The following is a 27,973-nucleotide window of genomic DNA, read 5'->3' on the forward strand; positions in this document are numbered from 1 at the left end:
CTACTGGTTAAGCGTTTTTACAAAGAAAAACATTACATTAAGGCACTTTTAAGTGTTTACGTTAAAGGGATAGTTCACCCAAAAATTGTCATTTCAAACCCGTAAGACTTTCGTTCATCTTTGGAGCCCAAATGAAGATATTTTTTCTGACCCCTCCATTGACAGTCTAAGCAACTACCACTTTGTCACTTTAAAAAGTTAGAGATCGTAAAACTAATCCATATAAAGCGAGTGGTTTAGTCAATTTTCTGAAGAGACCTGATCACTTTATATGATGAAGACATTGAATTTAGGCTTTAATTTACATATAAACATTCAACAACTCGCACGTTTTGGTAAACGGAAGCTCAAGCATGTTCGCTTGACATGCGAGAACCAATGAGGTTCATTCTCGTGTTACGCAGCACATTTGAGCTTCTTCAAGAACCAATGAGGTTCATTCTCGTGTTACGCAGCACATTTGAGCTTCTTTAAGAGAGACAATGAGGTTCATTCTCGTGTTACGCAGCACATTTGAGCTTCTTTAAGAGAGACAATGAGGTTCATTCTCGTGTTACGCAGCACATTTGAGCTTCTTTAAGAGAGACAATGAGGTTCATTCTCGTGTTACGCCGCACGTTTAAGCTTCCGCAAGAACCAATGAGGTTTATTCTTGTCAAGCAGGTTCGGTTGAGCTTTTGTTTTTTCGCTGATCAATGTTTACATGTGAATAAAAGCCCAAATTCAATCTGTTCATCATAAAAAGTGATCAAGTCTCTTCAGAAAATTTTGACTAAACCGCACTATTCATTTAGATTAGTTTTACAATCTCTCTCTATTAACTTTTGTACTGTATATAGATCACAAAAGTCAAAACTCGCATTGTTTTTCCTCTTTTGAGAGAAGATCTAAATATTCTGTGGTTTGAAACAGACCTGTGCTGCAGTTCTATGGATGTTTTTGCCTACAGGCCTCCATGCCTGTCACGTGATAAGAAAATAAGTAATCATCGATAATTTTCTATCGCTTTTTTAGACTGAAGTTCCTGACCAGGAAATGGCAAAGAGCTACAAGGAAAATCTCAGTAGGCTGTGCCACCATTAATGGGCATGGAACTGGGCCAAACACAGGTCAGTGTGGACACTTGGTTAGCAGTAGCATGATTCACTTGTTCAGCTGGAGTATTTTAAGAGACTTAAATCATTAGTCATTCATGTGGCGTCTTTCCTTCTCTCTTAGTTCCTGCTTTGAGGACTGAAGTGCTGAGGCCACAGCAGACTGGAGTTGCGTTCAACTCTCCACCCACCCGTGATCTTGCCTTTGCTCAAAGGGGTGTGGTCTCGTCTCTAGTGCCACCAATCAAATCACCCTTCAGGCTGAATAATAGGTGACATGTTTCTTACTACACACAGTAGTGTTGATCTACGCTGAAAAAAAAAAACCCTGAGTAAATTTCACAAATAATTACAAAGAAACAGCAAGTAACACTGAGTTAACCCCCTCCTATTTTTATTTTGTGTACAGCCACAAAAAAAAACATTGTTGTGCTTTTTGCAAGATAAAGAAAACAAACATGATGCGTGATCTGCAGCCTCTGTCAAAGACGTTCATTCAGAAAAGGAACTCTAGCTTCGTGAATACTTGTCTCACAAACATGAGATGTCTATTTAAAACCTGACATTTCAATGTTTCTTTAATGCAAATTTTAAATAATTTGCACGCGTGTCTCATAAATGAACCGAAACTCGAAATTATATTTGAGTCTTGTGTGTATGATAGTTTACAAAATCAAATGATTCAGAAAATTTTTGCTATTGAAATGACTGGGGGAAAAAAGTGTCCCAATCAGCCTGAATTCACCCTATACTCTGTGAAATCATAATTGCATTGCATTATTTTAAATCCCAAATATTTTACTTATAACATTCATCATTTAACAATTATTCAGTTATTTGTATTTATTGAACATTGAATTGTGTTCAGTCACAATATTACAGGTTTTTTTTTTTTAGCATGAGACTACTTTCAAAAACATTAAAAATAGTACACTGCAAAAAATGCTCTTCTTAGTATTTTTGTCTTGTTTCTAGTCTAAATATCCAAACAATTCTTAAATCAAGATGCACTTACTTTATGATTTAAGATTTTTTAGATATTTGGACTGGAAACAAGAAAAAAAATACTGAATAAGAAGAGCATTTTTTGCAGTGTAGTCAAATCTTTTGATCATTTAAAATATAATAGGCCGTTGTAATGTTCCTTTTTTGACTACATTCTAATTAAACTACAACAAAATATATTTATTTTGTCCTGTTGCTCTGTCACATACCTGAAGCTCGCTCATTATGCAGGCCATTATGGGTTCTTTTGTTCTCTCAGGTGTGACACTTATTCATGGTCATTCACGCCTCCGTGCATATGGACTTTGTAAAGAAAGTGTCTTACAAAATGTATATCAATATATTGTGTTATGTGAATGAGTAGGCACAATGATTGTCACATCAGTTTGAAGCAAAAACTCTAGGCAACAACATCCATTAGTCAAAAGTCTTGTGGACACGTATCTATTGTGTGTTTTGAGGCCTTAATTTTAAAACAATTTTTGTTTTTTCAAAAACCATGCACAAACATTCTGTCATGTTGCTCAGATATTATGGTAGCCCAGTTTGTGCTGAAAACAGTGTAATTACACTTTTGCCATTAATGTGTTTTATAAGCAACTGAAAAAAACACAAATGTCAGAGCATGTCAACTTCTAAAGGGCCCCAAAACAGCTCAGACTTCTAGGGGTTAAACATGAAAATTTGAAATGGAAAGAATGAAACTGTTTTTTTCCTGTTCATTTACAACTTTTTAGATTTGTTTTTCCTTCTACTAGGCAAATGTTGTTTTTAGTAACTTTTCTCCTTTTCTCTTTCACTAAGAATGTACACAAGTTCTGTGCTGGGACCAGCTGAGCGCTCCTTCAGCTCTTCCCAAGATCAGGAACGTTCCCTTACAGAGTATATCCAACATCTGGAGACTGTCCAGCAGCGTCTGGGAGCTGGTCATCCAGGTGGGTGAAGCCAGTGGAAATTGTCTAAAAATACGGTCATCTTTTACACACACCATCCCAATCTTAGCTGCTGTATAAACATTGCGACTAATAACTTAATTCAACAGCACTTGTGAAATCCTGTTGATTACCATAAATCATTTTCTGTGTTAAAAAACAAAAAGGTACATGTAATTGTCACAACTCTGAACTCAAGAACTGTTCAAAAGTTTGGGGTTGGTAAGATTTAAAAGATGTATTTGAAAAGTCTTAGGCTCACCAAGGCAGCAATTATTTGAGGAAAAAATAGTAAATATTGTGAAAAATTATTACATTTTTAAAATAGCTTTTTTCTGTTTTAATAATTTATGTGATTTTATTCCTGTGTTGGCAAAGCTGGATTTTCAGCATCATCACTCCAGTCTTCAGTGTCACATGATGACTCTAATTTGCTGATTTGGTGCTCAAAAAACATTGCTTATCATTGTTGTGCTGCTTAATATTTTTGGGGAAACCGTGATGCATTGTTTTTTAGGATTCTTTGATGTAGTGGAATAAAAAACAGCATTTATTTGAAATGGAAATCTTTTTATCAATTTAATGACTAAGTGTTCATTTCTGTTAAAAAAAAAAATCTTACTGATCGCAAACTTTTAAATGGTAGTGTGTGTATATACATTTTGAATTCTGTATATATTGTCTGTATGAACCTGGAACAGAAGAAAAAGACTTGCACTGACCTCTACTGGACCACTCTTGAATTGTCTTGCATTTAGATGGGAGTAGAATTAACATAAACTTAGACCCTGTTTCTGAAACTGATTACACAAGACGGTTAGTATTTTTGTTTTACTAGGATCCCTGTTAATACTGAAGGTGAAAGGATCCAAAACGTTAACTGAATAATGGCCATTTGTGACTTCTGACCTTACCATCTTACAGTCCCCAGAGCGGACAGGAGGCATAGCCTCCCTGATACCATGAGCTTTCGGCAGAAGTGGTTTCTAGAAAATAGAACCTGGCTGTATTTGAGTTGTTTGGCACCGGGGTCCATGTGCATGTGGCCTTTAGGTGAGTGGTCTGGCCTCATTTCCATGTTACCCAGTCACAGGAGTTCAAAGACAAATTCACCTTCTTGTGTGATCAGTCACGTTCTGGATGGTCTTGTTTCACAGAGGTGTGCATGCCTGTTCGTCTGCACAAATACTCCCCTGTGCTGCGGTTGGCAGGTTTAGGAATATGTAGGGCTGACATTTCTAATCAGGTGTTTTTTTTCAGGTTCACCACCAATGCTTCCATATGGCAGAAAATCTGACCGATGAATGAAGAAATCTGACCACTAGTGCCAGTCTGTTTTAAATTCGTTTTTTTTTTTTTTTTTTTAACATTGAAGTATTTTTTTTAATTGCTGCTTTGTTGTTGTCATGCATTTTCATTTTAGCTAAAACAATGTCACCAATGTTTGTTTGTTTTTGCAACCAGTGCTAGTTTTCACTTTTTTTGTAAACAATTTTGAATGGTCTGTAAATGTTCGGTTTATATTATTTTTTTACATGTCCACAATAAGCATTTAAGACTTTTGCACTTCAATTTGTGATTTTTAATGGATGTCACTGTTTAAATGCACATGGTTGGACATGTTTTGTAAGATGTTTTATATTGTTTTTTTTTATGGACAGTATTTCTATAAAATCAATAAATATTTTAGTCTAAATTGACTTGTGTCATTTGTATTAAACTACAAGCAGTGGCTTTGCTAAAGTTACTCATCATGGTATTATTTGTTGTAGTTATTTAAATTTTATCCCTTAACTAAATTTGTCTTGACTTTTTTCAGTAATGAGAACTGGTTTATGTAAATTATCACAAGGCACAAATCTTAAGTCCTACCAACAGGCGTCTTCAATACAGGAATAATGCAAAACGTTCTCAAGCACGAGGTCATGTGTCAATAATAGCTGTTAATTTCTGTACAGAAAGCGGCGTTTTTGATTTTAAAGTAAAATTAGGAATTTAAAGTTAAATAATGACGTCATGTAAAAAATTAAATCCTAGTATGTTTTTGCGAAACGGTCGGCGAGTTGGATAATTTAATATTTGGTACACATTTGCTAAAACCGCGTTTCTGACGGTTCTTGGTGTGTGTGTGTGTGTGTGTGTGTTTTAAAGACGGCATCAAGGCAATAAACGCATGTTGCACCGTTCTAAACATGGCAATACGCATGCGCTGAAAGTACGTTCTGAACGGCTCTGGTTCTGAATAGTTGAAATGCACGTTAACGAATGTTAAATGTAAGGCACATACAGATCTTAGCAAAATCTGAAATTGGATTGGAGTTATTAGCTTTGATGGAAATGAGGAAACATACTGGCACTACAAAAATGTGCTAGTAACGTAGTAACCGTGCTACCAGCTGTAGTTCAGCTCACGTTAAGCGTTTGTTGTTCATACCCACAATTCGCGAACCCATGTAACGCATTGTAGTATAGCATGTGTATAGTTTCTTTCATTGTTTACTTGTGTTGATAATGATGAAGAAACCCATGTTGATATTGGTTGGTGAAAAATGTGGACGCCATCTCGTCTATACAGAGCCCGGATAGCTCAGTCGGTAGAGCATCAGACTTTTAATCTGAGGGTCCAGGGTTCAAGTCCCTGTTCGGGCGGAACATTTTTCATTGCTTCTACTAACGAAAAATGTGTCCTTCGTTTATTTTTAACCCTTTAATTGTCGTTCCGGTAAAAATTCAGATTTTTGTTCTAAATGGGTTTGCAGATTACTGCCCCCCCCCCCCCCCCCCCCCTTCTTCCGCGATGGATTCAACTCTCAAGTTGACAGTTGAGCCCAGTTACTAATTCTAAAACGTGCGTCACTTTATATCTAGTAACGAAGGAACACTGAGTGACTTCATTGAAGCTTATTGTAGAGTATGGACTAAATGAGTACATTACCTGCATCTGGCTGATATTCTTCAGGCATGCGTCTTATTGTTTACAACCTTACAACTACAAGTCCCTTTCAAAATAAAATTCTGTTACTGACTCACTCCTAAAGACGGTCTTTGCTGCCATCTAATGGTGTAAAAATGGAGCTAACTTTAACTGACTAACACACAGTTAAAGTTAGGGTTAACAGACCCTTATATAAAATATTATTTATTGAAAATATTTAAATAAACAATATTAGCCACTATAAGTTACAAGTATAAGAAGTTTGTACAATAGGAAATAAACACAAGCAAACTTAACTTTGCCCTTGGCCAAATCGATGTTTTGGAAAACGTAGGCCTAATTAGTTAATAATGCTGCCTTCACGTGCTATCGGAAATTTGATAATTCCGACTTCTGAAGTCGTGGTTACGAGCTCATAGCATTCAAGTTTCAGAATGTGGGGGCGTTCATGTGCAATTTTTACCTCGGAAACTCGTATTTACGATAATTCCGATAGCACGTGAAGGCAGCATAAGACCAAAGATTGTCCGCTTGATATACCAAAATGAATAATGCCTCATGTTTAAACTATGTACATAAGAGACAGCGGCAAATTCCCAAAGGACTGGCAGAGATAAAGCTGTTCTCCGCGGGTATAAGAGCGCTGAACGACCGCTGACTTTTACTTCACAATCTTCCAAAACATAATAGCCTATTGTACTTTTTACTGCACTGTTTCATATTGAATATTATTTAATACTTAATTAGATAAAAAATTTAGCATTGTATACTTTTACTTAAGTAAAAGTAATTCATTTTACTTGAGTACAAAGAAAGTACAATATTTTGAATGTAATCAAGTATTCAAGGTAAAAAAACAACTTTTATTTATGAAATGTAGTGCAGTAAAAAGTATGACATTATAAATTATGTTTTGGAATGTAATGAATTAAAAGTTTTCCAAAGAAAAACACTGATAAAATAAATACTTGAAAAATGTACTGGAGTAGAAAGTAAAAATCCTTAAGTACTGTCCGCCTCTGTATATTCTCTCCTAAAAAAAAACAAACATGTAAAACTACATTCCCTGACACAATAACAACAGAAGTATTTGTAAAATTATGTGGTTTGCTCATCCGTCATGACCATAGACTGTAAAAAAAATCATGACATACTCTGAGAAATGTTGCAAGCGGAGTGATTAAAACGGTGAAACGGTTCCAGTGCTGATTCTGGGGGAATATTAGGCTGGACAATGCTCTCAGCCAATCAGATTTGAGAATTTGGATTTCTTTATAATATTATGGTGTTGTAGTTGTGTGTGTGTATGTGTGCAATTCCTATGTACAGTCTGCAGACTCTGCACTGTCTGGACAAATTGTATGTGTAAACATACTTGGCAATAAAGCGTTTTCTGATTCTGAATAAGTTATGAAACCATTCTTGACCCGAAAATCACATAATGGCATACCTAGATGCATTTCTTTCTCCAAGGATGAGTTTATTTTTGGCACAGTATTTGCACTTTGACCCTTTCAATCTTTTTAAAAATGAAAATATACACAAACTATTAAATACACTTTATTGATGCTTTTTAAACTGTACAAAATGTAAATATACAACACAGTCTAGAAAACCGAAAACAAAAGATAATGGAAAATGCACAGCTGCAGTTGATAGATTAGTTAAGGTCACAGAAGCATTTAACAGGCCAATTATTACAAACACATACCAGTATAAAGGTCAAGGGTCATGCACAATTTGCACCTTGAACACTCTATGTAAGCACGATGTATGCAAGCAGTGTGAGATATGAGAAATGGTGTCAGTTCATGTCAAACAAAATGTACACTTTTGCCGTTTTATGCAGTTAGGGTTAGTTATAAACTACACAATTTACACAAAGGTTTGTCAACTTCCTTTTAGCAGTTATGGGTTTGAGGATGGAAGGTGCAGCAGTCAATCGCCCAATAAGTGTCATGCACTTTTTGGGCAACCTCAGTGCCAAAAACAAGCCGGTCCTGAGGTATCTGGAATATATAACGCTTATCCTATAGACAGAAATATACAACTTTTAAAACCGCATGTTTATAAAAACAAGAAATCTGATTTGCCTTTAAGTCATCCTTTGGATCTGAAAAATGATAAAGTGCATTCTTGTTTGATATTGTGCAAATAATACAACTTAAGAACGAGCATGCATTATTTTTACAGTGCCATGCTTGAATGATCTTCAGTGGTTTTCCCCCCCTCACAGAAATCTGGATTTGACAACAAAATCTAATTTTGCAAAGCGTTCAAGTTCATAATGGCACATTGCATATTATAAATATTATGTATCCTATCAAAACTATTCAAAGTAGCTCAGAAACTCTAAGCACAAACTTCTTGCATCAACACCGACCTGTACCTTTTTTTTTTGATGAGAACAAACTGAGTGCAATCCTACTTGACGGTTTACTCAAAGGACTCATGAGAAGGTCAAATAGACTTTCCTATTCACAATGAAATGGGGAATTTTTTTTAAAAGAATAATAACAATTACAGGACCAGTTTTGCTTCTATCAAGTGGATCAATATGTGAGATGTATGAATCGTTTAATATTTTGATGATGTACTTCAATGTATCAACCATTGTAATGCATTTGAGAATTTGATACGATGCCACGTTGTGACATAATGATTAAGCTCCAAATGTCTAGTTCTGTCCGAGAGTAAATAAAGGACTTGTGATCATTGTCCAAAAGAAAATGGATGGTTTGAGTCTCTCGTGTACTTCATCTACGATATACCTGTTAAGTCACCTAAAAAAAAAAAAGAAAGAACAGAAATAAATATTAGGAATCCAGCGCAGATCAGTGCTGCTTCATATTTACCACTTAAATGATATACCCAAGTGTGTCACACAAGCAGGGTTGCCAGGTCTGCGCAACACAACTAGCCCAATAGCCAATCAAAATTAGCCAAATGCATATTTCTCCCGGATAACCCGCAGGGAAAGGAAAAAAATCAACCCACTGATGTATGTACAAGAACTTCAAGTGTTCGTTTTTAGCTAATTATTTGATTAGGGTGACCAGATTTCTTATGGTGGAATACAGATACGGGACGGGACAGATAACGATATGTATCATATAGTTATTTTGTGTTATATAAAAAAATGAACAAAGAAGAAAATTACAGACAATAGGACAAATACAATACTTACAAATAAAAAAGTAGGTTAAAAATGTACAGTAAGTTTATTTAACATCTTTTGTTGATTGATTAACATTAATGACATGGTGACATTTTAGGCTGCTGTCACTTTAAGACCGAATGTTAGGATCTAATATACTGACACACATCCGGTTTTCACCGAGCTGTTTACACAATAACCCACTGTATTTACGTGAGATACTCAGGGCTGCACAATTAATCCAAATCGAACCGCAATTGCGATTTGGGTTATGTGCGATTATGAAAGCGCAAAGGCTGCGATTTTAATGAAATAAATGCCCTGCGTGTCAGTGAAGAGCGGCTCTGTGATCAGGAGTAAATGCTGCTCCGTCTGAACGCAAGCAACACGTGTCAAACATCTTCATAAAATAGTAATGTGAAGCGTTCATAAACCTGTTGTCCAACAAAATACGTTTAATAACACGTTTTAACTCGCTTCATAACATCAGTCGAGCTGATGTGACTTCTTATCACAGAATGTCAATCAGCACTGAATACTTTATTATTATGAAAATACCCGAGAAGGCTTGAAGAACTCAATACACCATATCTTGTCGCAGAAGTATTATCTTCATGTTTAATCAGTCAAAGCGTTTCTATCTTCGTTTTATTCAGCCTACAGAGCGAGCTTCACATAAGGGATTTCCTGAAAACGATTACTTCTCTGAGGCATATGTGGAGTTTCTGTTCGACAGCGCCCTCTGGCTTCAGTATGAATTAAACTTTTGGGTAGAAAATAAGAAAAATAATACTTCTAAATAAATGTATATGACAATCCATATGTTTTTCTTCAATGTACAGGAGTTTTAATCCCCACAGTGGATGCACAAGAGGCTCATATTTCATATTAAAGATATAGATTTTAAGAAATTGATATCACAGATAAAAAGCACAGATTTTTATAATATATATTTTTTCACAATAAATCCTTAGACCTTTTCTAATGATTTTTAGCCACAGGCTGTCTGCATACTAAATGGTAACCCATAATTTCTTTGTAAAATGAGTTTTCTGTAAAATATAAATATTATTATTAAATGCTATTTAAAAATTTTAATAATGAAAATGTTATTGTAATAGTAATATTTCTTATTTTTATTTAGCAATAATAATAATAATAATTATAAGCCATATTAATATATAAACAAAATGTTATATACACTTTTCATTTGTAAAAATAAACTAAAAATAATAAATCGCAATCGCAATTTTAACCAGAATAATCGCAATTAGATATTTTCCCCAAATCATGCAGCCCTACTCCACATGATGGGGATTTTGACAACCATCTCTGTATTTGACCATTCAGCCAGGAGCAAAGAGAACTTTTGTTGCGTGTCATTTAGCGCAATACCACATTGAGTTATTTTTTTACAACTTAATTTGCATAATAACTTGATAAACTCTTTTTGAAGATCCTTGTTAAATCTACACACATCTTCGCGTCTGACTTGATCTCCTCTATCCCACCTTCAGTAACTGCAAGATATCGATTGGATGGTAACTTTGTTCTCCAAAATATACTATGATGAGAGTGCTTTTATATGATCACCTAGAGAAATACAGGACAAAACACAATTTTTTCATAAGTTGGGACACTAAAAATAGAGCTAAAATACGGGACTGTCCCGGGGAAAACGAGATGTCTGGTCACCCTTTATTTGATGCTATAAAAACGGGGTGTGGCAGAGTGAAGTAGTCATGGAGGCACAAATTGACTTTTTTCGGGAGCTTCGGTAGGAGATTACTGATTTTTTGTTTCGCATTAACAAAATTAGTTGTTTAAAATGTTCAGGGGGTGTGCTAGTGATTGAGTCTGCGGGAGAATGGGCAGGACCTTGATATTTTGGCTCCACTGCACAATCATTATTGCGCAGACTCTGGCTCCAAATGATGTCATCAGCCCTAGACAGCAGCAGCTATTTCTGAGATTTTGGCTTCATTTTTCTACGGCGGAAGGAAGTGGATTCAGGCATCCATCTTTTTTTTTATAGTCTATGCTTATACCTTATGGATGTGTGGTGGTAGCTCGTCCTCAGGCCCCTCCTCGGGCACTGGGGCATGATGCCGGCTTATTTGGTTCTCCTCAGACCAGCCGCCCATAGGCATACGAGGCGTTCTCTGGACTCGAAAACTCCCAGATCCAGGTTCTGCGGTAGACATAGATCGTCGCTCATATAATCAGTATGGAGGGGGACGTAGTTTTCATTCTTGTGAACTGAGACAATCATTTCTAGTACCTGAGCTTCCGCCGAAGTGCCGCTGGCTGCCGCTCTGCTGTGCTGCCCCCTGCTGGTGGGAGGTGGAGGCACTAGGGAAAGTGCTGGAACGGGGAAAGTTGCGAGCCGCTTCCATGTCTTCATTGACACTCTCACTGCTCTCGTCACTCTCCTGTCTGTGCCAGGTGTGTCGAGACAGCTCACCTCGCGATTGCTGCTTATGCATCTACATACACATTGGATATAGTTACTAATCCTAGGGTGCAGACTACAGACTGACATTTTTCAACAAAACCAGCAAACATTTTTGGTTAATTGGTTTATTTGGCTAGATTAGTGAAGGAATGGGAATTGAAGATAGTAGAAAAAATTTCCATACATGTATTTGTCTGGCTATCACCAGACAAGATTGAACATTGGTCTGGGGAGTCTGCTCTGTATTTTCTACTGCACACGTGAGCATAAACGCGTATAAATTAAATGACTCTGTACGCAATTGGATAGTCCTTCAACCAATCAGACCCCAAGAGGCGTGATCAACGGGCAATGACCCATCGCTTCTCTATCCGTCATCGTGATAATCCCTCCAATAGCGGGCCAGGTGGATAAGCCCGTCTGTGATTGGTTCCCGCAAAAGTGTAACAGCAGCAGTAGAAATAGAAGAGTTGCCGGGCGAAATCAAATCGCTGGCAGATCAGGCTGGGTTTACCCAGTCTATACATGTATAGTAGAATCCATTGAATCTAATCTATTACATAATATAATTTTGTCTGCTCATGTGTTGCTTTACCTCATGAATGTAGAGAGCATGGATGCTCATCTCAGTGGAGGCGTATTCTGAGAGGATCAAACTGGTTAGCTGGCCTTCCCATGCACTACTGCCAGAGCTGATGGTACGGGCATCAGTGCTAGACAAGGACAATCCAAGATTTGAGAGGGAGAACAAAGAACAAATGAACGCTATAATGATAGCCAAATAATTTTACCACTGGCAGGGCCAATTTAAAAATCATCCCAGTTATATACGTAGGTATACAGATAAATATATTGCCATTCAAAAGTTTGGAGAAGTTTCTTGTGCTCAACAAGACTGCATTTATTTGACCATAAATACAGGAAAAAACAGTAATATTGTGAAATATTACAATGTATTATATTTTTATATATATATTAAAATGTATTTTATTCCTGGTGATGCAAAGCTGAATTTTCAGAAGTTATAACTTCAATCTTCAATGTCAAGTGATCCTTCAGAAATCATTCTAAAATGCCGATTTAGTGATCAAAAAAACATTTCTTATTATTGTCAAAAAAAAGAGCTGCTTAATATTTTGGTGGAAACCATGATGCATTGTTTTTTCAGGATTATTTGGTTATTAGAAAGTTCAAACGAGCAGCATTTATTTGAAAATGAAACCTTTTGTAGCATTAAAATGTCTTTACTTTTAATCAATTTAATGCTTCCTTGCTGAATAAAAGTATACATTTATTTAAAAAAATTGAATCTTACTAACCCCAAACTTTTGAACAGTAATGTTTACACACAGAGATCACCATTTCTGACATCTGTATATATGTGGATATCATTGTATCTAAATGTTTTGTCAAAATTGATATTTAAAAAAATAATGTGATTTTAACGGAAAAAAAACCCTTAGGATTCATTCATAAATATTTGCGTATTTATCATGCTACATTTTCAAAACAGGTGTGTATGTACATAACTCTGTTCTCAACTTATAATGTTGATAAACCTGGATTAATCTCAATGAGAAACCATGTGCCTGAAGCTAATAATTAGCATAACAAAAAAATAGTCTATTGTACCGTCCTGAAAATCAATTAAAACAAGTATATGATCATATTAATAATATTTTATAACCACACATGAATATTAGTATATTATATGAATTATGTTAATAAATATATTACACTTTTATTCAATCCTTACCCAGAGCCTGACATTGCTCGTCCAGCCATCACAGCTGGATGGTCCTGTCGTGACAGTCTGGCAGATGGGTAACTGCCTCGGAGGTGTAGACTTGTGCTGACAGGAGACAGGGATCGGAGGGCGGATGCTCCCTCACTCACTCCAATGGACACAGGATTGATGGTGCCCTCTCGACCCAGATGTAGCGAGGCCAGAGAAGGGGGTCCTATCAGGAGATTTGCAATAAGACTGCGAGGCTGAAATGAAAAAGGAAGCAAAATTAGACCTCTTTTAAAAAAGAATCCATCCAGCTCTTTTCATAAGCATATTGTATTTGAACTTGAAAGTGGGTTTTCTACGTGGCACAGTTTTCATTCATATTGATTATTACTATGAGGTATTAATGATAATATTTGCTATTAGAAATATATTATAGATAGATGTTGGCAGTCCAGTCATTTGAATACCTCTGAATCAGACTGGAATGAATGGGTTGAGTTAAAGACCGGATTCTCTGCTATGATTCCTTGCTGTCCTCCGGCGGCCTCGCGGTGCACCTTCTCTTTCAGAAGACTGATGAAATGTGTGCTCTCCCGAGGGGGCTGCCACTGTGGATTTGTGATCGCAAAGTGCATAAGTGACAGTTCTGTCTTCCCGTCTTCTGCCTGCTGATAGATGGAGGCCTCTGTTTTCCCAGCAGACATCCACTATAGTGGACCAAAAAAGACATACATCAGAGTCAGCAATAAAGTGAGAAATAGGTAAATACATCTAACTACAAAAAAGTACAATAATGAGAAAGAAAAAAAGGTTTCCCTTACTGCAGGATGACCATGTTGACGGACATCCATCTGTGCAAAAGAGCAAGTATCACCCACACCGACCACATCCACAGTAAAGTTTCGGAAAAAATCTATGATCTCCAGAGATTTGCGGCGCAAGCAAAAAATGAGAATGAAGGGAGTGATGACAGGACTCAAAAGCTCCTCAAGAATAAACACCTACAGAAACAAGAGATCAAAAAGTCGGCATGAAAATCTATTTATTGGTAACACTTTAGTTTAGGGTCAAATTCTCACTATTAACTAGTTGCTTATTAGCATGCATATTGGCTGTTTATTAGTACTTATAAAGTACATATTAATGCCTTATTCTGCATGACCATATTCTACATCCCTTCCTAACAATACAAAAACTAATGGTGATAATTGGACCCTAAACTAATTTAACAAATTGTCTAAATGCATGTTATTGATTGTATTTTTTGTAAATGCATGTTATTGATTGTACATGTATCACGTTTCATTTTTAGATTTTTTCTACACTTTTATAAAAAATGTCAAATTCTGGTGCAACGACAGACTTCTCTCTGGCTTCTCCAATCATTTAGTCTGCTTAAAGCTACACTGTGTGATATTTTCCCCCATCTAGCGGTTAAAAGGTATATGACCATCCAGTGAATATTAGAAAGAAATAGAAAGCATCCTGACCAACTGTGTGGCAGTGTGGTATGGGAGCTGCTCTGTTGCGGAGCGCAAGGCACTGCAGCGGGTGGTGAAAACTGCCCAGCGCATCACAGGGACTCCACTGCCTGCCATCGAACACATCCAGAGGAAACGCTGTCTGCATCGAGCTCGCAGCATCCTCAAGGACTCCTCTCACCCAGCCCACAGACTGTTTTCTCTCCTGCCCTCCGGCAGGCGTTTCAGGATCCACCGGACCAGGACCAGCAGACTAAAGAACAGTTTTTTCCCCAGAGCTGTCTCTTTATTGAACTCAAACCCCCGTTGATCCACTTCCCTCATAAACTGATAACTCTCCTACCTCACATCTTCCTTCACTTTGTTATTTGCACTACCGACTGTTTATCACAGTAACAACTGTTTACATATGCATCTTACACTGCCATATCTTAACTGGATTATGCTCATTTGCACTGCCGACTGTATTTATAGTACCAATGTTTACATTTGCATTTTTGCACTGTACTTCTAAATGTAATATGCAACCACTTTCCACTGCACTTTACACTTTTTTTCCGGATAGCTCTGTCCATAATTTATTGCACTACCCTAATCCACTGCTATTCCTCATATTAGCCTAACATATTATTGTATACCTCTATCTGTAAAATTCTGTTTATAGTAATAGCCATCTGTATATTGTATTCATAGTACATATTCACCTGTAAATTCTGTTTATAGTAATAGCCATCTGTATATTTATTCACTGTACATATTCACCTGTAAATTCAGTTCTGTTTATAGTAATAACGTCTCTCTATTTATACATATTTATACATATTCAGTACATATCCATGTCCTGCACTTACGCATCCATTGTATATCCTGCACTTGCTGCTATTGCACTTCTGGTTAGACCTAAACTGCATTTCGTTGCCTTGTACTTGTACTTGTGTAATGACAATAAAGTTGAATCTAATCTAATCTAATCTAATTAGTTTCTCTTCCTCTCAATTCCGATTTCGTTTTAACTCCTACGGTGGCCGATTTAGTCCAAGATTAATATGGCTTCCAGTTCGACCTCGTCCACATTCGACACGATGCCATCGAGTGTTAAAACGCGAAAGGCGAAGCTTGAATTTACGGGTATGTCCCTCTTTGGCTGATGTACTTTCAAGATGGAGGGGCAACATGGCGACCGGCATTCGAACCCATTACCCGTATGTATTTTCAATGGCATATTATAAACTTACGAGAATACTTTATTACTTGAAAGAAGTAAATATACATTAATGAGCACATATATTTTTGAAAGAACTAAGTGTTTTTAGCTAAGAATAAACTAAAAAAGTTACACAGTGTAGCTTTAAACCATGTGTGTCCAAACTCACTGTCCTGTGCTGCGTTCCAGTTCGTTTTTATTATGCCCTTCACTTGTTAACTTCCCTCCGCCTCGTTCACTCGGATGTGTGTCATTGCTTACGTTGCATGAGTGCCCACTACAGGCGGAACCTTTGCTATGGACTGAACTGGAATGTCCTAATCCCTTGATCACTTGGAATCCACTGTTGATTTATTATTAGTTTTTTTCCTTTACGAAATTGTTTAATGCAGCATTCTATATGTGTATAAGTGTGTTTCGGTAGTTTTAAATGTTTTTAAAAATAATTAAAATATCAGAGTTGTTTGTGCTGAGGTAAATGAAACGCGATATGTGGTGATGTCACATTCGTGTTGCATTATGGTATATGAAGCTTCCTGAAGTGTACATATGAAGTAGATATCTGTCCATATAAACTTCCCTCATCCACTTCACGAAGTGGAACGCACTTCAAAATGGCAGCAGGGATTACCTCGAGGGGAAGTGCTTAGGGACGTTTGCAAGTGCATGTCTAAAGGTGGAGTGGAACACAGCACTGCAGAGTTTAGCTCCAATATACTTCAAACTTTGAAGTTTCTAGTATGCGTAGTAAGACCGTGATTTTCTGCCTCCTGTGTTTCATTGGGGTTGGAGCTAAACTTTGCAGGACCCTTCGGGAGTAGGATTGGACACCCCTGGCTTAAACCTTTCTTACAATTGACTGCAAGCACATATGCATGCATCCACCCAATCAACAACTGATGGATAGAAATAAAGTTCCCGCCTTATGTTTTTTCCCTTTTCGACAATCTGTTTCGCTTGGATGTAAATCATAAAGACATTTTTTTTTTTGCTACTTCAGTTTCATCATGACTTTAGCACTGAAACTGTAGGCAGCACATAGTTTTATTTTTAATTTCCGTTTCAATACTTTTACTTTCATATTTAAAGGAACACTTTTTTGAAAATAGGCTCATTTTCCAACTCCCCTAGAGTTAAACAGTTGAGTTTTACTGTTTTCGAATCCATTCAGCCGATCTCCGGGTCTGGCGGTAGCACTTTTAGCATAGCTTAGCATAGATCATTGAATCTGATTAGACCGTTAGCATCTCGCTCAAAAATGACCAAAAAATAGTTTTGTTATGACTGTTGTTATATCGTGTACCGCCGGAAAATACAACCTGCTTGCACAGAGAGTGTGCTGGGGACTATTTTCAGGCGCTGTGTAATATCATTGCGCTGCTGCACCCATTGTACGGCAGCAAAGTTCCCTGATTATTACGCAGGAATGAGAGTATAGTTCCAAGCCATAGCGCAACTTTTCATTGGTACACGCCGGAAAATGTATAACTATTATATTCTATAGTTATATAGAATATAACTACATAGGAGATCAGCTGAATGGATTCTAAAACGGTAAAACTCAACTGTTTAACTCTAGGGGAGTTGGAAAATGAGCCTATTTTCAAAAAAGTGGAGTGTTCCTTTAATCCTTTGAATTTTATTTTTGCTACTCTATGACTGTCGTGTTCCACTTTAGTTTGTTTTTTAGTTTATTCATATTAAGTAAATAAATCGGCAGCCATTTTATTTTTAAATTAATATTTAGTGTTAATTGAGATTAACTTATAAAATATTTAACTGCTTTATTATTGATAATTTATTAAATCACATTCATAAGGGGACTCCAAAAAACTCCAAAAACATAATGTGTACTATTTAAATGTCATTATCGTCACTATAATCATGTCTTGATTCTGTAATGTATAGTGTGTATCAAAAACTAATATAATTGTTTGGTCCTTTTTATTTTATTTTAGTTCACTTTGAAGCAATAAAACTGTAATTTTGTTTCTCCGCTTTTTTAACAATAATAACACACTTGATAGGTGTTATGTGCACATAGAAGTATTACTGCTGCGTGACTTACAGCCTTGTACTGAAAAAGCTGTGCAAACTCGTCTCTGGTCTCATAGCGGTGGGCATTACCCTGCCAATGATCAGGCATGTAGTGAATGTGTGCCAGGATCACTTTAAGCAGCTGCTCTGGACAGAACACCATATGCTTGTCTGGGATAAATGACCTGCGGCAGAACAAGGATGAAAGAATGAGCACAAAACTGTTCAAAGTCAAATCTCACCAGTAAATAAAATGGACAAAAATGTCCAAAGACTCAGCTTTCAAATACTATCTTTTCCTCTCTTTGCGCACCTGCAGACTGTGATGCAGACCCCAAGTAACGTGATACTGCTGAGCACATGTTCCACTGCCAATACATCTTCATCATAAATAGTCAAAGCAATCAAAACCGCAAGTATGGAGCCAGCAAAGAATGCCACGTTCTTGGCCACCACCGTCAGTAATGGTGACATGAAGCAGTTCATGTACTTCGAGGAGGCCTTGTAGCCCTTGCTGAGGCGTGACATCAGCTCATGGTCTAGTTCATTGAAGTGTCTGAGGTAAAAACGGCCATACAGAGACCAACATCGAGCACCCAGACTTCCCGGCTCACGCTTGATCACCTCAGTGTAGCTGAAGAACGCGTAGAGAATCTGCCAAATCAGGATAACTGGACACAAGAGAAGGTTGGCAATTCCAATCCACAAGATCCGTGAGCTTAGACGATCTGCTAGCTCTAAACGGTTCCCTCCACGTTTGTACTCTGACTTCAAACTCCACTCGTTTTCAAAAAGAGATCCAGGACCCCAGAAGAAAATCAGCTCAAAGTTATACTTGAGGCCACGGGTGTAAAAAACAGTGTCGCCCAACAGAGGCAAACGAAAGCGCACAGGTAGAAGGGATTTATTGACCATTGCGACCATGTAGTTTTTGAAACGCAGTATGCGATGGTAGATGTCCAGCTCTGTCAGTTCTTTTTTGTGGATGCAAATCTGGTGCTCCTTCTGTATCTCAACAATCCTTGCCTGCACCTCCTGCCAGGTGAAATAAGGAAGGTCCGTCTACGGAAAGAAAAGGGCTGATTAAACATTTAAAGAGGGTGAATTATATAATTTCATCATGATCATTTGCTCTGGTACGTTTTCTCTAAAATTAACAGCAATTTAAAGGTGCCCTAGAATGGAAAACTGTATTTACCTTGGCATAGTTGAATAATAAGAGTTTTGTACATGGAACTAACATACCATTAGCCTCAAACACCATTGAAAAAGACTGGGCAAATTCCAACATAACACCGACTGTGACGTAACAGTCGGGTTCATTAATATTTACGCCTCCCCAAATTTGCATATAGCCTACCAGCCCATGTTCAAGGCCAGGCAGTATCAACAGAAGTTCTGTAGGTATTGTGAAGATGAGGACAATATAGTGAAAACGGCAGATCATGGATATAAATGTTATGTTCCAGGCTGTGCAGGGGATGTAAGCACTTTTTCATACCCTTCCCACAGAAAGGAACTGTCAACAGGCATGGTTGATGTTTATCTATAACCGGATCCCGCAACGATTTAATTCAAAGTTGTTAGTTTGCTCTGACTAGTGTCAATTTTGTTAACGAAAATATGACGAAAAATGTTCATTGACGACCTTTTTTTCCAGAACTAATACAAGACGAGATGACCTTCAACTTTTTATTGTGACTATATAAACATGCAATATCGTTGACAAAAAAGGACGAGACTAAAATGTAGTTTAAAAAATAAAAACTAGAACAAAAAGCAGTCTTTGGTTTTGTCAGGGGTGGAAAATAGGAGCGTTCGAATGTTCGTGCTTGCGGTTGCCAGATTTCAGTCATTTAAATCCCCCAATCAGAGCTTTTCTGTTAAAAAAACACGTATTTTATCCGGTGTTTTACTTAAAAGTGCAATCTGGCAACCACGTGCACGCAAGCTCTCTCTCGGCCGTGCGGATGATCTGAAAACACCAATAAACAAGTAAGCTGTTGTGATTGTGTTTGCTGAATAACTGCACTTGTGTGAGGTACTGAAATGAGCCAATCAGAGCAGAGCTCAACATTATTATTCATGACCCTTCCAAATAAGGCAAAAACAGACCATTTCATTCTAGGGACAAATCTTAGGGTTGTAAATGGACATGTAAAACTGTATCTGGAGTATTTTTGCCCTCACCAAAGCCACATACCTTCTATGTAGATATCAGAGAACAATTTAAAATATTGTATAGGGCACCTTTAAGTGGCTTAAACGTTTTATTAAATGTGCTATAGTGAGTTAGCAGAAAAACTAACCGTGGACATTTTTAGGGCATTGATGTAAAACGATCTGATCTCCCAGTAGCAACAGATGTTGTAGATGAACTTGACGAGACGGTGGAGCCAAAAGATCCCTGATATGATAAGGATGAAGATGACAAAAACACTGTCTCGGATCCTAAAACATAAGTTAACAAAGGACAGTTTGATTTATGATGGATTATATCGATAGTAAGAAGAAATAACATTAATGCCACATTAGTGACATTTACTACATAAATATACCGAGCACTGCACACGTCCACTGGTAGAAACGCATCGGGCAGCGTAACCTTTGAGGAATCAGTGTGATTAACAAACTTGTTGGCAAAAAGGATGTCATAGTCCACACAGTTAGCCAGGAACACTGTGAATGCCACCACAAACACCAGCTGCCTAGAATAATAAGTGGAAAAATTACATGACAATTCAGAAGGGTAAATGAATGTGATTACTGATCTGTTGTTAACAGACATTAACTTATGAGTAGCATCACTTTACACAAAAATGTCATGTTTAATAAATGAATTGATACTTACACAAGCTCAAATATTTCACCCAGCAGCATACAAGTAAATCCATTCTTCTGGTGTAGATTATAGACGTATTGAATGTTAAGAAAAATATAAGACATGTTGACTGTAACAACTAATTTGATGTCAATCTACTTGATGATCTAACATTTGACAATCTATTTAACCCATAAACAAGCAATCAATTTCAGTGTGCAAAGGATATTCTCTGGAAGAAAAGGTCTAGATTTTCAATGTGGTGCCAGGGAGCTGCAATAAACAAATTCATTTATGAACTTTATGACAAAACAACATAGAAAATATTCAGATCTAGTGTCTATGGTAAGAAGCATGTTGCGTATCCATTGCTCATTTAAAGGGATAGTTCACCCAAAAATGAAAATGCTGTCATTAATTACTCACTCTCGTGTCGTCCCAAACCCGTAAGACTTTTGTTCGTCTTCGGAACACAAATGATGATTTTTAATGAAATCTGAGAGTTTTCTGTCCCTCCATTGTCAGCCTACGCAACTACCACTTTCAAGCCCCAGAAAGTTAGTAAAGACATCATTAAAGTAATCCTGATCCTAAAATGTGATTCCAGTGGTTTAGCCTCCATTTTATGAAGCGAGGGTGAGTAATTAATGACAGAATTTTAATTTTTTGAGTGAAGGCAGGTTTTTTTTTTACATGCCACGAACCCCCCCCAATATAATCATTCTCATGCGAAAAAGCCCCATCCTAAAAAAAGGCAGTTATATATTTTCATGTATAAAGATCTAATTTATACTGGGGGGAAATGTATATTATAAATCTGATTGCGTTATATATTGCATTTTTTTCTATACTCTGTAGTTTTATACTGTTATATTCCAAATGTATTTATTTTTATATTTTACAAATGTTATTTATTGTAATCAAAAGTAGGGTACAACGGGGGTAAAGGCTCCACGGGGTAAAAGGCTCCTTTGATTTTATTTTCCTCTAAACCACTAAATGGCACAAAAACTTGCCTCATCACTTTCCAAAACAACCGCTTTTCAAGATGCACGTGCAAATTTGTCTGATCTTTGATGCGATCACGGGCAGCAGCGCAAAGTTGATTCTGCGCTCATTTGATCTAATATTTTATGTTTTTAAAAAAGTTGTAGATTTAAGTAGTAAATAAGAATTGCTAAAATTATTGAATATATTTTGAAACAAAAGTCTTGTTATTGTTTGTCAGTTTTGTTCAAGGTAATTAAAGCAACAGTTTTTCATTAACGGGAGAATATGTAAAAGTATGGTATTTGGGGTAAAAGGAACCCCTGCTGTTGGGGTGAAAGGCACCATATTTAACATGATAATGAACAGCTGGCTGACTTTTCCATTTGTTGACATGACATGGTTAGATTCAGATTGTAAGTATTATATATTAAGTTGGGTGTCCACCTTAGAGATAATCACCATATTTATAATGTAACCATCATATTTAAAAATGTGATATTAATCATATCATATCATATAATAAAATATAATTTATTGTTACTACTGTAAATCTATATTAAATTATTATGGGATCTCCAATGCTTTCAGAATCTTTACTTTTGTAATGATTTTGTTTCTATATTTTTCAGATAGATTTACATTAACATATTTTAATGACAGCATATTTACTGATCAAAAATGAATATTTTTTTTCATCAAAATAAACTGAAAATAGTTCAAACTTTGCTAAAGAGTCATTGTTTTGAACAAGTATTAACTTAGACATTATTAAAAACATATTATTTTAGCTAAAGTATTTGTATCAATACTGTGCGCCTTTTGCCCCATCCTGGTGAGCCTTTTACCCCATGTGTGGGGTTAAAATGCCCCCCTCTACAGTACACCCCATACATTTTTAAGATTTTTAAATAAAGTAAACCACTTTTATGATTTATTCTCACACAAAATCTGTTGCTCCATAAATGTTCAATACAAACATATATATTTTTCTATATATCATACACTATAGGAGTAGTGAAAAGCACATTGTTTCTTAAGGTGTACCTTTAGCCCCATTGTACCCTATTTGTTTATTTAAATCAAAATGTATTATTTGCTCATTTAGTTTATTAGTTTAAACTTTTTTTATCACTTATTTATTTTGTATTTTTTATCCTGCTTTTCTCTAACATTTTTTCACAGACCCCCTATCACTCTATTGTGGCCCTCGGACCCCAGTTTGAAAAGTAAGGTTGCCAAGAAGCGTTTGATTCTGTAATACAACAGACATACACACTATGCAGCAAAATTGTGGATCTTACATTTGGATCCCTCTGGAACATGCACCAGTAGATTCTCTTCTCCGGGAGGGGAGTCGCTGTAGGACGCCTCCAGGCGCTGGTACTCTGTATCAAAGTGGGCCATCCCGCTGTCAGACCCCGAATCTCCTGTCACACAATATCCCTTCTTGTGCCATTGGATTAAAAGAACACTTATTATAAGCAATCCACTGGGGTATGATACAAAACATGATAGAATAAATGTGGTCTAATGTGTCTTTTAAGGTCATTTAAATATATATATAAACGTGACAGACTGTACTTAAAAAACGCCCAGCCCACAAAAATATGTCAGGACTCCTCAGCCAGCGACCTCATTGCGCAACAGCAGTGGGCCCACCACGCTGAATTAGAAACGTGAATATGACTACTCAAGGCATAAGAAAACAATAAAATAAAAACTCACCCAAAAGAATATGATTAAATCACTGGGTGTTGTTGTCATAACGTGAGCAGTTTTAAAACAAGTGCTGGAGTAGTTTGACAGCTTTGTCAATTATGCAATCTCTCAGACACAAACAATGCAAACAATGCTACTTGAAGGAACGTCTCAGCATTTAAATATATAACACTGTTTATTAAATGATCAACTCTTACCTTGTACCTCCCGCCATTTCATTTACGAAACCAAAAGAACTACGGGGCCAATTTTGCTCTTCCTATAGATGAAATTGCAAAAACATAAACACATTCAGTCCATTTTTTAAAACAGAGCACAGTCGCATTGTTTCCTTTAAAAGTCTTATATATTATCCGTACATGACCATTACTAATTTACTATAAATAACTCATATGTGTTAATATCCCTGCGTGACAGGAGGCATCCTGCTATTTATGTCAACAGAAGCCTGAGGAAAATATGAGATGCGCGTCAGATTGAGAAACACCTACCTATTCAGCAACAGACAGGCGATTCGCTATTCAGAAACATTATTTGGATGAAATCTTACCTCATTCGAATATGAGGAGCGGTGATTTATGAATCGCACTCTGCTATAAATGCCCAGTTCTCTTTTGTTTTCCCATTTGAAGCATTTTTGGTTTCGATTCTTGACGCACGGTTTAGAGGCCGCGTCCACTGTGTGACACATTTGCCGTCCAATCAGAAGCAGGTTTTCGGTGTAAACGAGCCAATGGCATCAGGGGGCGGTTCTTCTTTTAGAAAATACTGCACATAGCATCCATCCCAAGAGAGTTAGCCTACTGAAGAATACCCCAGGATAAATACACAGAAAGATTTAATTGCACCTGAATATTCAAATTACACTGAGCCGTTAAACAGTAAAAAGTGATTAATAATAGTTGGTTGTATTTTACAGGACAACAAATTAAGCATGTAGCAGAATGTTTTGAGGCAACTTAAACAACAGAAGTGATAGAGTTGTCAAGCAGTTCAAAAGGCCAAAGAATGCGATTAAAGTATGAATACCTTTTCTAGTGCCAAATATTTCGTTTTGGTACACCCTCCTGTACTATACAATGGCTCCACCTTGTGACTATTGTTACATGGAAAATTAACTGAATGGTACAAAGTCTTCAATCATGTTAAGCGTACGTTGATATGACTTTAGATAGAAAAAAAGACAATATTTAGATCAGAATAAATAATAAATAACGGCAGAATAAATACATGCTGAAATTGTTTAAATTAAATCGCAATAATAAACTAGAACAAAGGTTAAATAATGTAGGCTAGATAGTGGTAATTGTACAAATTTGTCACCATATTCCGATCATTTTGATATAGCAAAATACTGTATGTTTTTGAGTAGGAGCTGTAATCGATATTGAATGGTAAGCAGAAAATAATTATCCCTAAAATCATTTAAATAACACTGTTACATAGTGTATGTAAACAGTAAAACACTTTTTTTCATGTTTGTTTGTTTAGCCAATCAGAAAACTCTTTCAAGTAACCATTTTTCACACTAACGTCTGTCTTTCTTTTTTCTTTTTTCTTTTTTTTAGCTAATCAGAAGCCGCTTATTTCTCACTGTCAATCATTTTGCGCGTTCACAGCGAGCAGTCCATATACGGAAGGCCGGAAGTTCAAGTGCGATGAACTTGGACGAGAGCGGTTTTTATGAGTTTGCAGGTTGCGAAATGTTCACGCTTTTTTCACCAGTCAACAACTGCTTATACAGCAACATATTCTAACAGAAATAAGAAGACAGAGGGAAATAAAAACAAAAGAAGAAGCAAGACGAGAGAGTCAGAGTGCGTAAAGCTTTTCATCGCTGGAGGGAGCTGAGAGCTTCTGAAGAAGACAGATGCACCCTCCAAGCTTCCTTTGCTTTAGATTGAAAGGTAAACATACAATGCCAAAGCTGACGGTGTCGTGAGAAATCGGGTCTTCATCAACTGTCAGGTAGAAGTTATACAAAGTTCACACAAACAACAATAAAATGAAATCTGCATATCATTTCTTCCTATATAGTGCATAATAAAACAAATTGGACAAAGGGAGGGACAGTTATTTTCATTGAATATTATAAAAGCACATAATTGTCCACGAAACCTGTTAACTTTAACAGTTACATTACTTATTGGGGCGTTACTTGTGTGTGTGGTGGTTACGGCCCAGCTTGTTTTGTGTTTTTAGCTTTTAGCGGGCTACTTATTAGAATTACTAATAATTTCCCTTTTTTTAATAATAAGGGGTTATCAATGATGCGTAGGCTATATTATTAAACTAACTCAAGACAAACTGTGGAATTCAGAAAATAATGTAGAAAAAAATAAATTTTCTTCTATTACTGTAACAAGTCTTGTTTGTGTAACCTTTTCCCACACAAGTTTGAAATGTTCAATTTAAATGACCCCCAGACATTTATTATAATGGGTTTGTGTGAATATTGTTTTAAGTTCACTTGGAATTGATATTGCTTTGATTTATACTGTAATGTTGAATGTCTATCATTAATGTTTGAAAAGGAAAACAATTCTGAGACATCAGTAGCAGTTTTAGTATCAGTGATAGCCTTCATAAAAAATATGCCATTACAACAAATATTTCAAATATACTGTCTTTAAGTTGTTTCTAGATTAATCTGGAGAGTAACTGTGAAATTATTACAATATAAAAATATTAAAAACCCAGATGCTGAATGTGCGATTAATTCGTTACTTTTTTAAATCGATATATATATATATATACAACTAGATTCACCTTTACATGTTTAATTGTTAATTTTCAAAGCACTAAACTGAGATGTACAGTAACCATCCAAAACATTCTACAGTTTTCTTTCCCCTGAGGACAATTTATTTAGAAGGTTTTTGTGACCTCTTAAACTGTGCAACTAAAAAAAAAACACCTTTCCAAACTAGAGTCCGCCTAGTGAATTTCGTGAATTCAACCACTGTGTAGAAGCCATGGAAACAAAACGCTTTAAAGGTCCCATGGCATGGCATTTTTCTATTATTTTATAATGTTTCCTGAGGTGTACTTATATTGTTAGTATGATTTTTACATCATAAAATATCATAATTTAGAAATAAAAGGCATTTTTTCTATACTGCTGTTTGCCCTGTGGCTGAAGGCCCTGTTACAAGAGGCGTGTCTGCTGTGAGACTTCAGTAAAAACGCCCACTGTTGTGATTGGCTGACATCTTTGCATTTGATATGAGCGGAGGGGGCGTGGTTTAACGAGGTCTACGAGGCACGAGCAGGCACGAGCTGCTGCCAGAGAGACGGATGGACCGGAGTTCACTTCACATCGGTTCTGTCAGTCTCAGTTCAGTGAACTGTTTTAGTTACAGCATATACTTCAGGTTATTAGTCTATTTCTAGTCGGAGGGGCTGTCACTCATGTCAGAAAGTTAGTAACTTTAGTAAATCATGGATCAGCGCTGACTGGAGATGCGAACCGTTTAGAACGATTCAGTCCGATTTGGTGAACTGATTCGGTTCACTAAAAAGAACCGGTTCAAAAGAAAGATCGTTCGCGAACCGGACATCACTAATGTACCAGAGACTGAGCTCAGCGATTGCTAACAAAGTTATTTATAGTAACTACTGAGTTATGAGAGCGCTGTCAGTCAGCGCAAGTTTATTGTGTTTGTATTTGAGAGTTCTGAATAAACACGAGTCCCAGTCACGCCGAGTCCGTCTTCATCATTATTACCAACTTTGTAACACATGCAAAGTACCATTACAGCTGTCGAGATGAACGAGTTATGAGTAAGTGTTGATAATACCATTATTTTTAGATATGTTCCTATCATATGGAAAGCGTCAGTGACGCGCATTGAGTACACAGCGCAAACAAAGACACAACAGCAGTAATCGAATGTAATCCAGTTTATTGTGGGAATAGCTGGCTAGCCTAGCCCAGATACCCTCACGCTTACCCCCCTTCTGCTTAATCTCATGCCGCGTAAGGCGCCTCCGCTGTGGGCCAGATGCAGTTCTGGGGGTCGGGGATGTTGGAGGCCGACCGGACAGTGCAGCCCGAGCCTCGGCGTATGTAAGGTTTATCTCTAAAGATGTTACTCTGCTGATGTTGAGCAGAAACGACTGTATGCACATTGTAGAACCGATAGACGCGATGAGGACGTACAAAAACACTGACAGATTCTCTGGGCGGAGGAAAGGGAGGTAACCGTTCCTGCTTGGACGTCAAACCAGGAGACTTCAGGATTGGCTCGTCTGGCCTGTCATTTTCTCAAAGGCAGAGAGAGACAGCCAGAACTCGGGTTTACACCGATCAACATTTCTATCCACTTGGGGACAATATTCAGGCTAGGGGAACTCATATTAATGTTGAGAAACCTCATAAAATGAAAATTTCATGCCATGGGACCTT

The 27,973-nt window shown here is 36.9% G+C and overlaps 2 protein-coding genes across 5 annotated transcripts in view; one reads left to right on the forward strand and one right to left on the reverse strand.

Annotated features, from left to right (window-relative positions):
• Positions 1 to 4,725, forward strand: part of pcnt (pericentrin) — a 60,906-nt gene extending 56,181 nt beyond the window's left edge. For both annotated transcript variants that reach the window (XM_079840766.1, XM_079840767.1), the window contains 4 exons: positions 1,015 to 1,109; positions 1,219 to 1,366; positions 2,904 to 3,034; positions 4,292 to 4,725. In XM_079840766.1, the coding sequence (XP_079696892.1) occupies positions 1,015 to 1,109; positions 1,219 to 1,366; positions 2,904 to 3,034; positions 4,292 to 4,335 (418 nt within the window). In that variant the 3' untranslated portion in view covers positions 4,336 to 4,725. The remainder of the gene's footprint in view (positions 1 to 1,014; positions 1,110 to 1,218; positions 1,367 to 2,903; positions 3,035 to 4,291) is intronic.
• A 2,788-nt stretch (positions 4,726 to 7,513) lies between these two features.
• On the reverse strand, positions 7,514 to 24,365 carry atg9a (ATG9 autophagy related 9 homolog A). 3 transcript variants are annotated; one of them, XM_079841548.1, is made up of 16 exons: positions 24,116 to 24,365; positions 23,763 to 23,824; positions 23,148 to 23,289; positions 21,086 to 21,129; positions 20,887 to 20,951; positions 20,594 to 20,743; positions 20,345 to 20,486; positions 18,349 to 19,097; positions 18,067 to 18,220; positions 14,135 to 14,314; positions 13,781 to 14,020; positions 13,335 to 13,570; positions 12,174 to 12,291; positions 11,405 to 11,609; positions 11,172 to 11,314; positions 7,514 to 8,749 (listed from the first exon to the last, which is right to left on the reverse strand). In XM_079841548.1, the coding sequence occupies exons 3-16, from the start codon at positions 23,248 to 23,250 to the stop codon at positions 8,741 to 8,743; spliced, it is 2,538 nt and encodes an 845-aa protein (XP_079697674.1). In that variant the 5' UTR covers positions 23,251 to 23,289; positions 23,763 to 23,824; positions 24,116 to 24,365; the 3' UTR covers positions 7,514 to 8,740. The 3 variants fall into 3 exon arrangements, with proteins under 3 accessions (XP_079697674.1, XP_079697673.1, XP_079697675.1); XM_079841547.1 differs by having other exon boundaries at positions 23,148 to 23,292; positions 24,116 to 24,265; XM_079841549.1 differs by lacking the exon at positions 24,116 to 24,365 and having other exon boundaries at positions 23,148 to 23,292; positions 23,763 to 23,973.
• Positions 24,366 to 27,973: the final 3,608 nt, after the last annotated feature.

The sequence above is a fragment of the Gobio gobio genome (genome assembly GCF_949357685.1).
Source record: "Gobio gobio genome assembly, chromosome: 17".
NCBI lineage: Eukaryota > Metazoa > Chordata > Actinopteri > Cypriniformes > Gobionidae > Gobio > Gobio gobio.

What these genes read in the sequence shown, in the direction of transcription:
- atg9a (XM_079841548.1), bottom strand. Translation starts at nt 23,250, where the DNA reads ATGGCCCACTTTGATACAGAGTACCAGCGCCTGGAGGCGTCCTACAGC. An exon ending in TGTTCCAGAGGGATCCAAAT is followed by an intron (nt 21,130 to 23,147) that starts GTAAGATCCACA and finishes TGTTTATTGCAG; the next exon opens with CTCCCTGGCACCACATTGAA. An exon ending in GTGGACGTGTGCAGTGCTCG is followed by an intron (nt 20,487 to 20,593) that starts GTATATTTATGT and finishes CTTATGTTTTAG; the next exon opens with GATCCGAGACAGTGTTTTTG.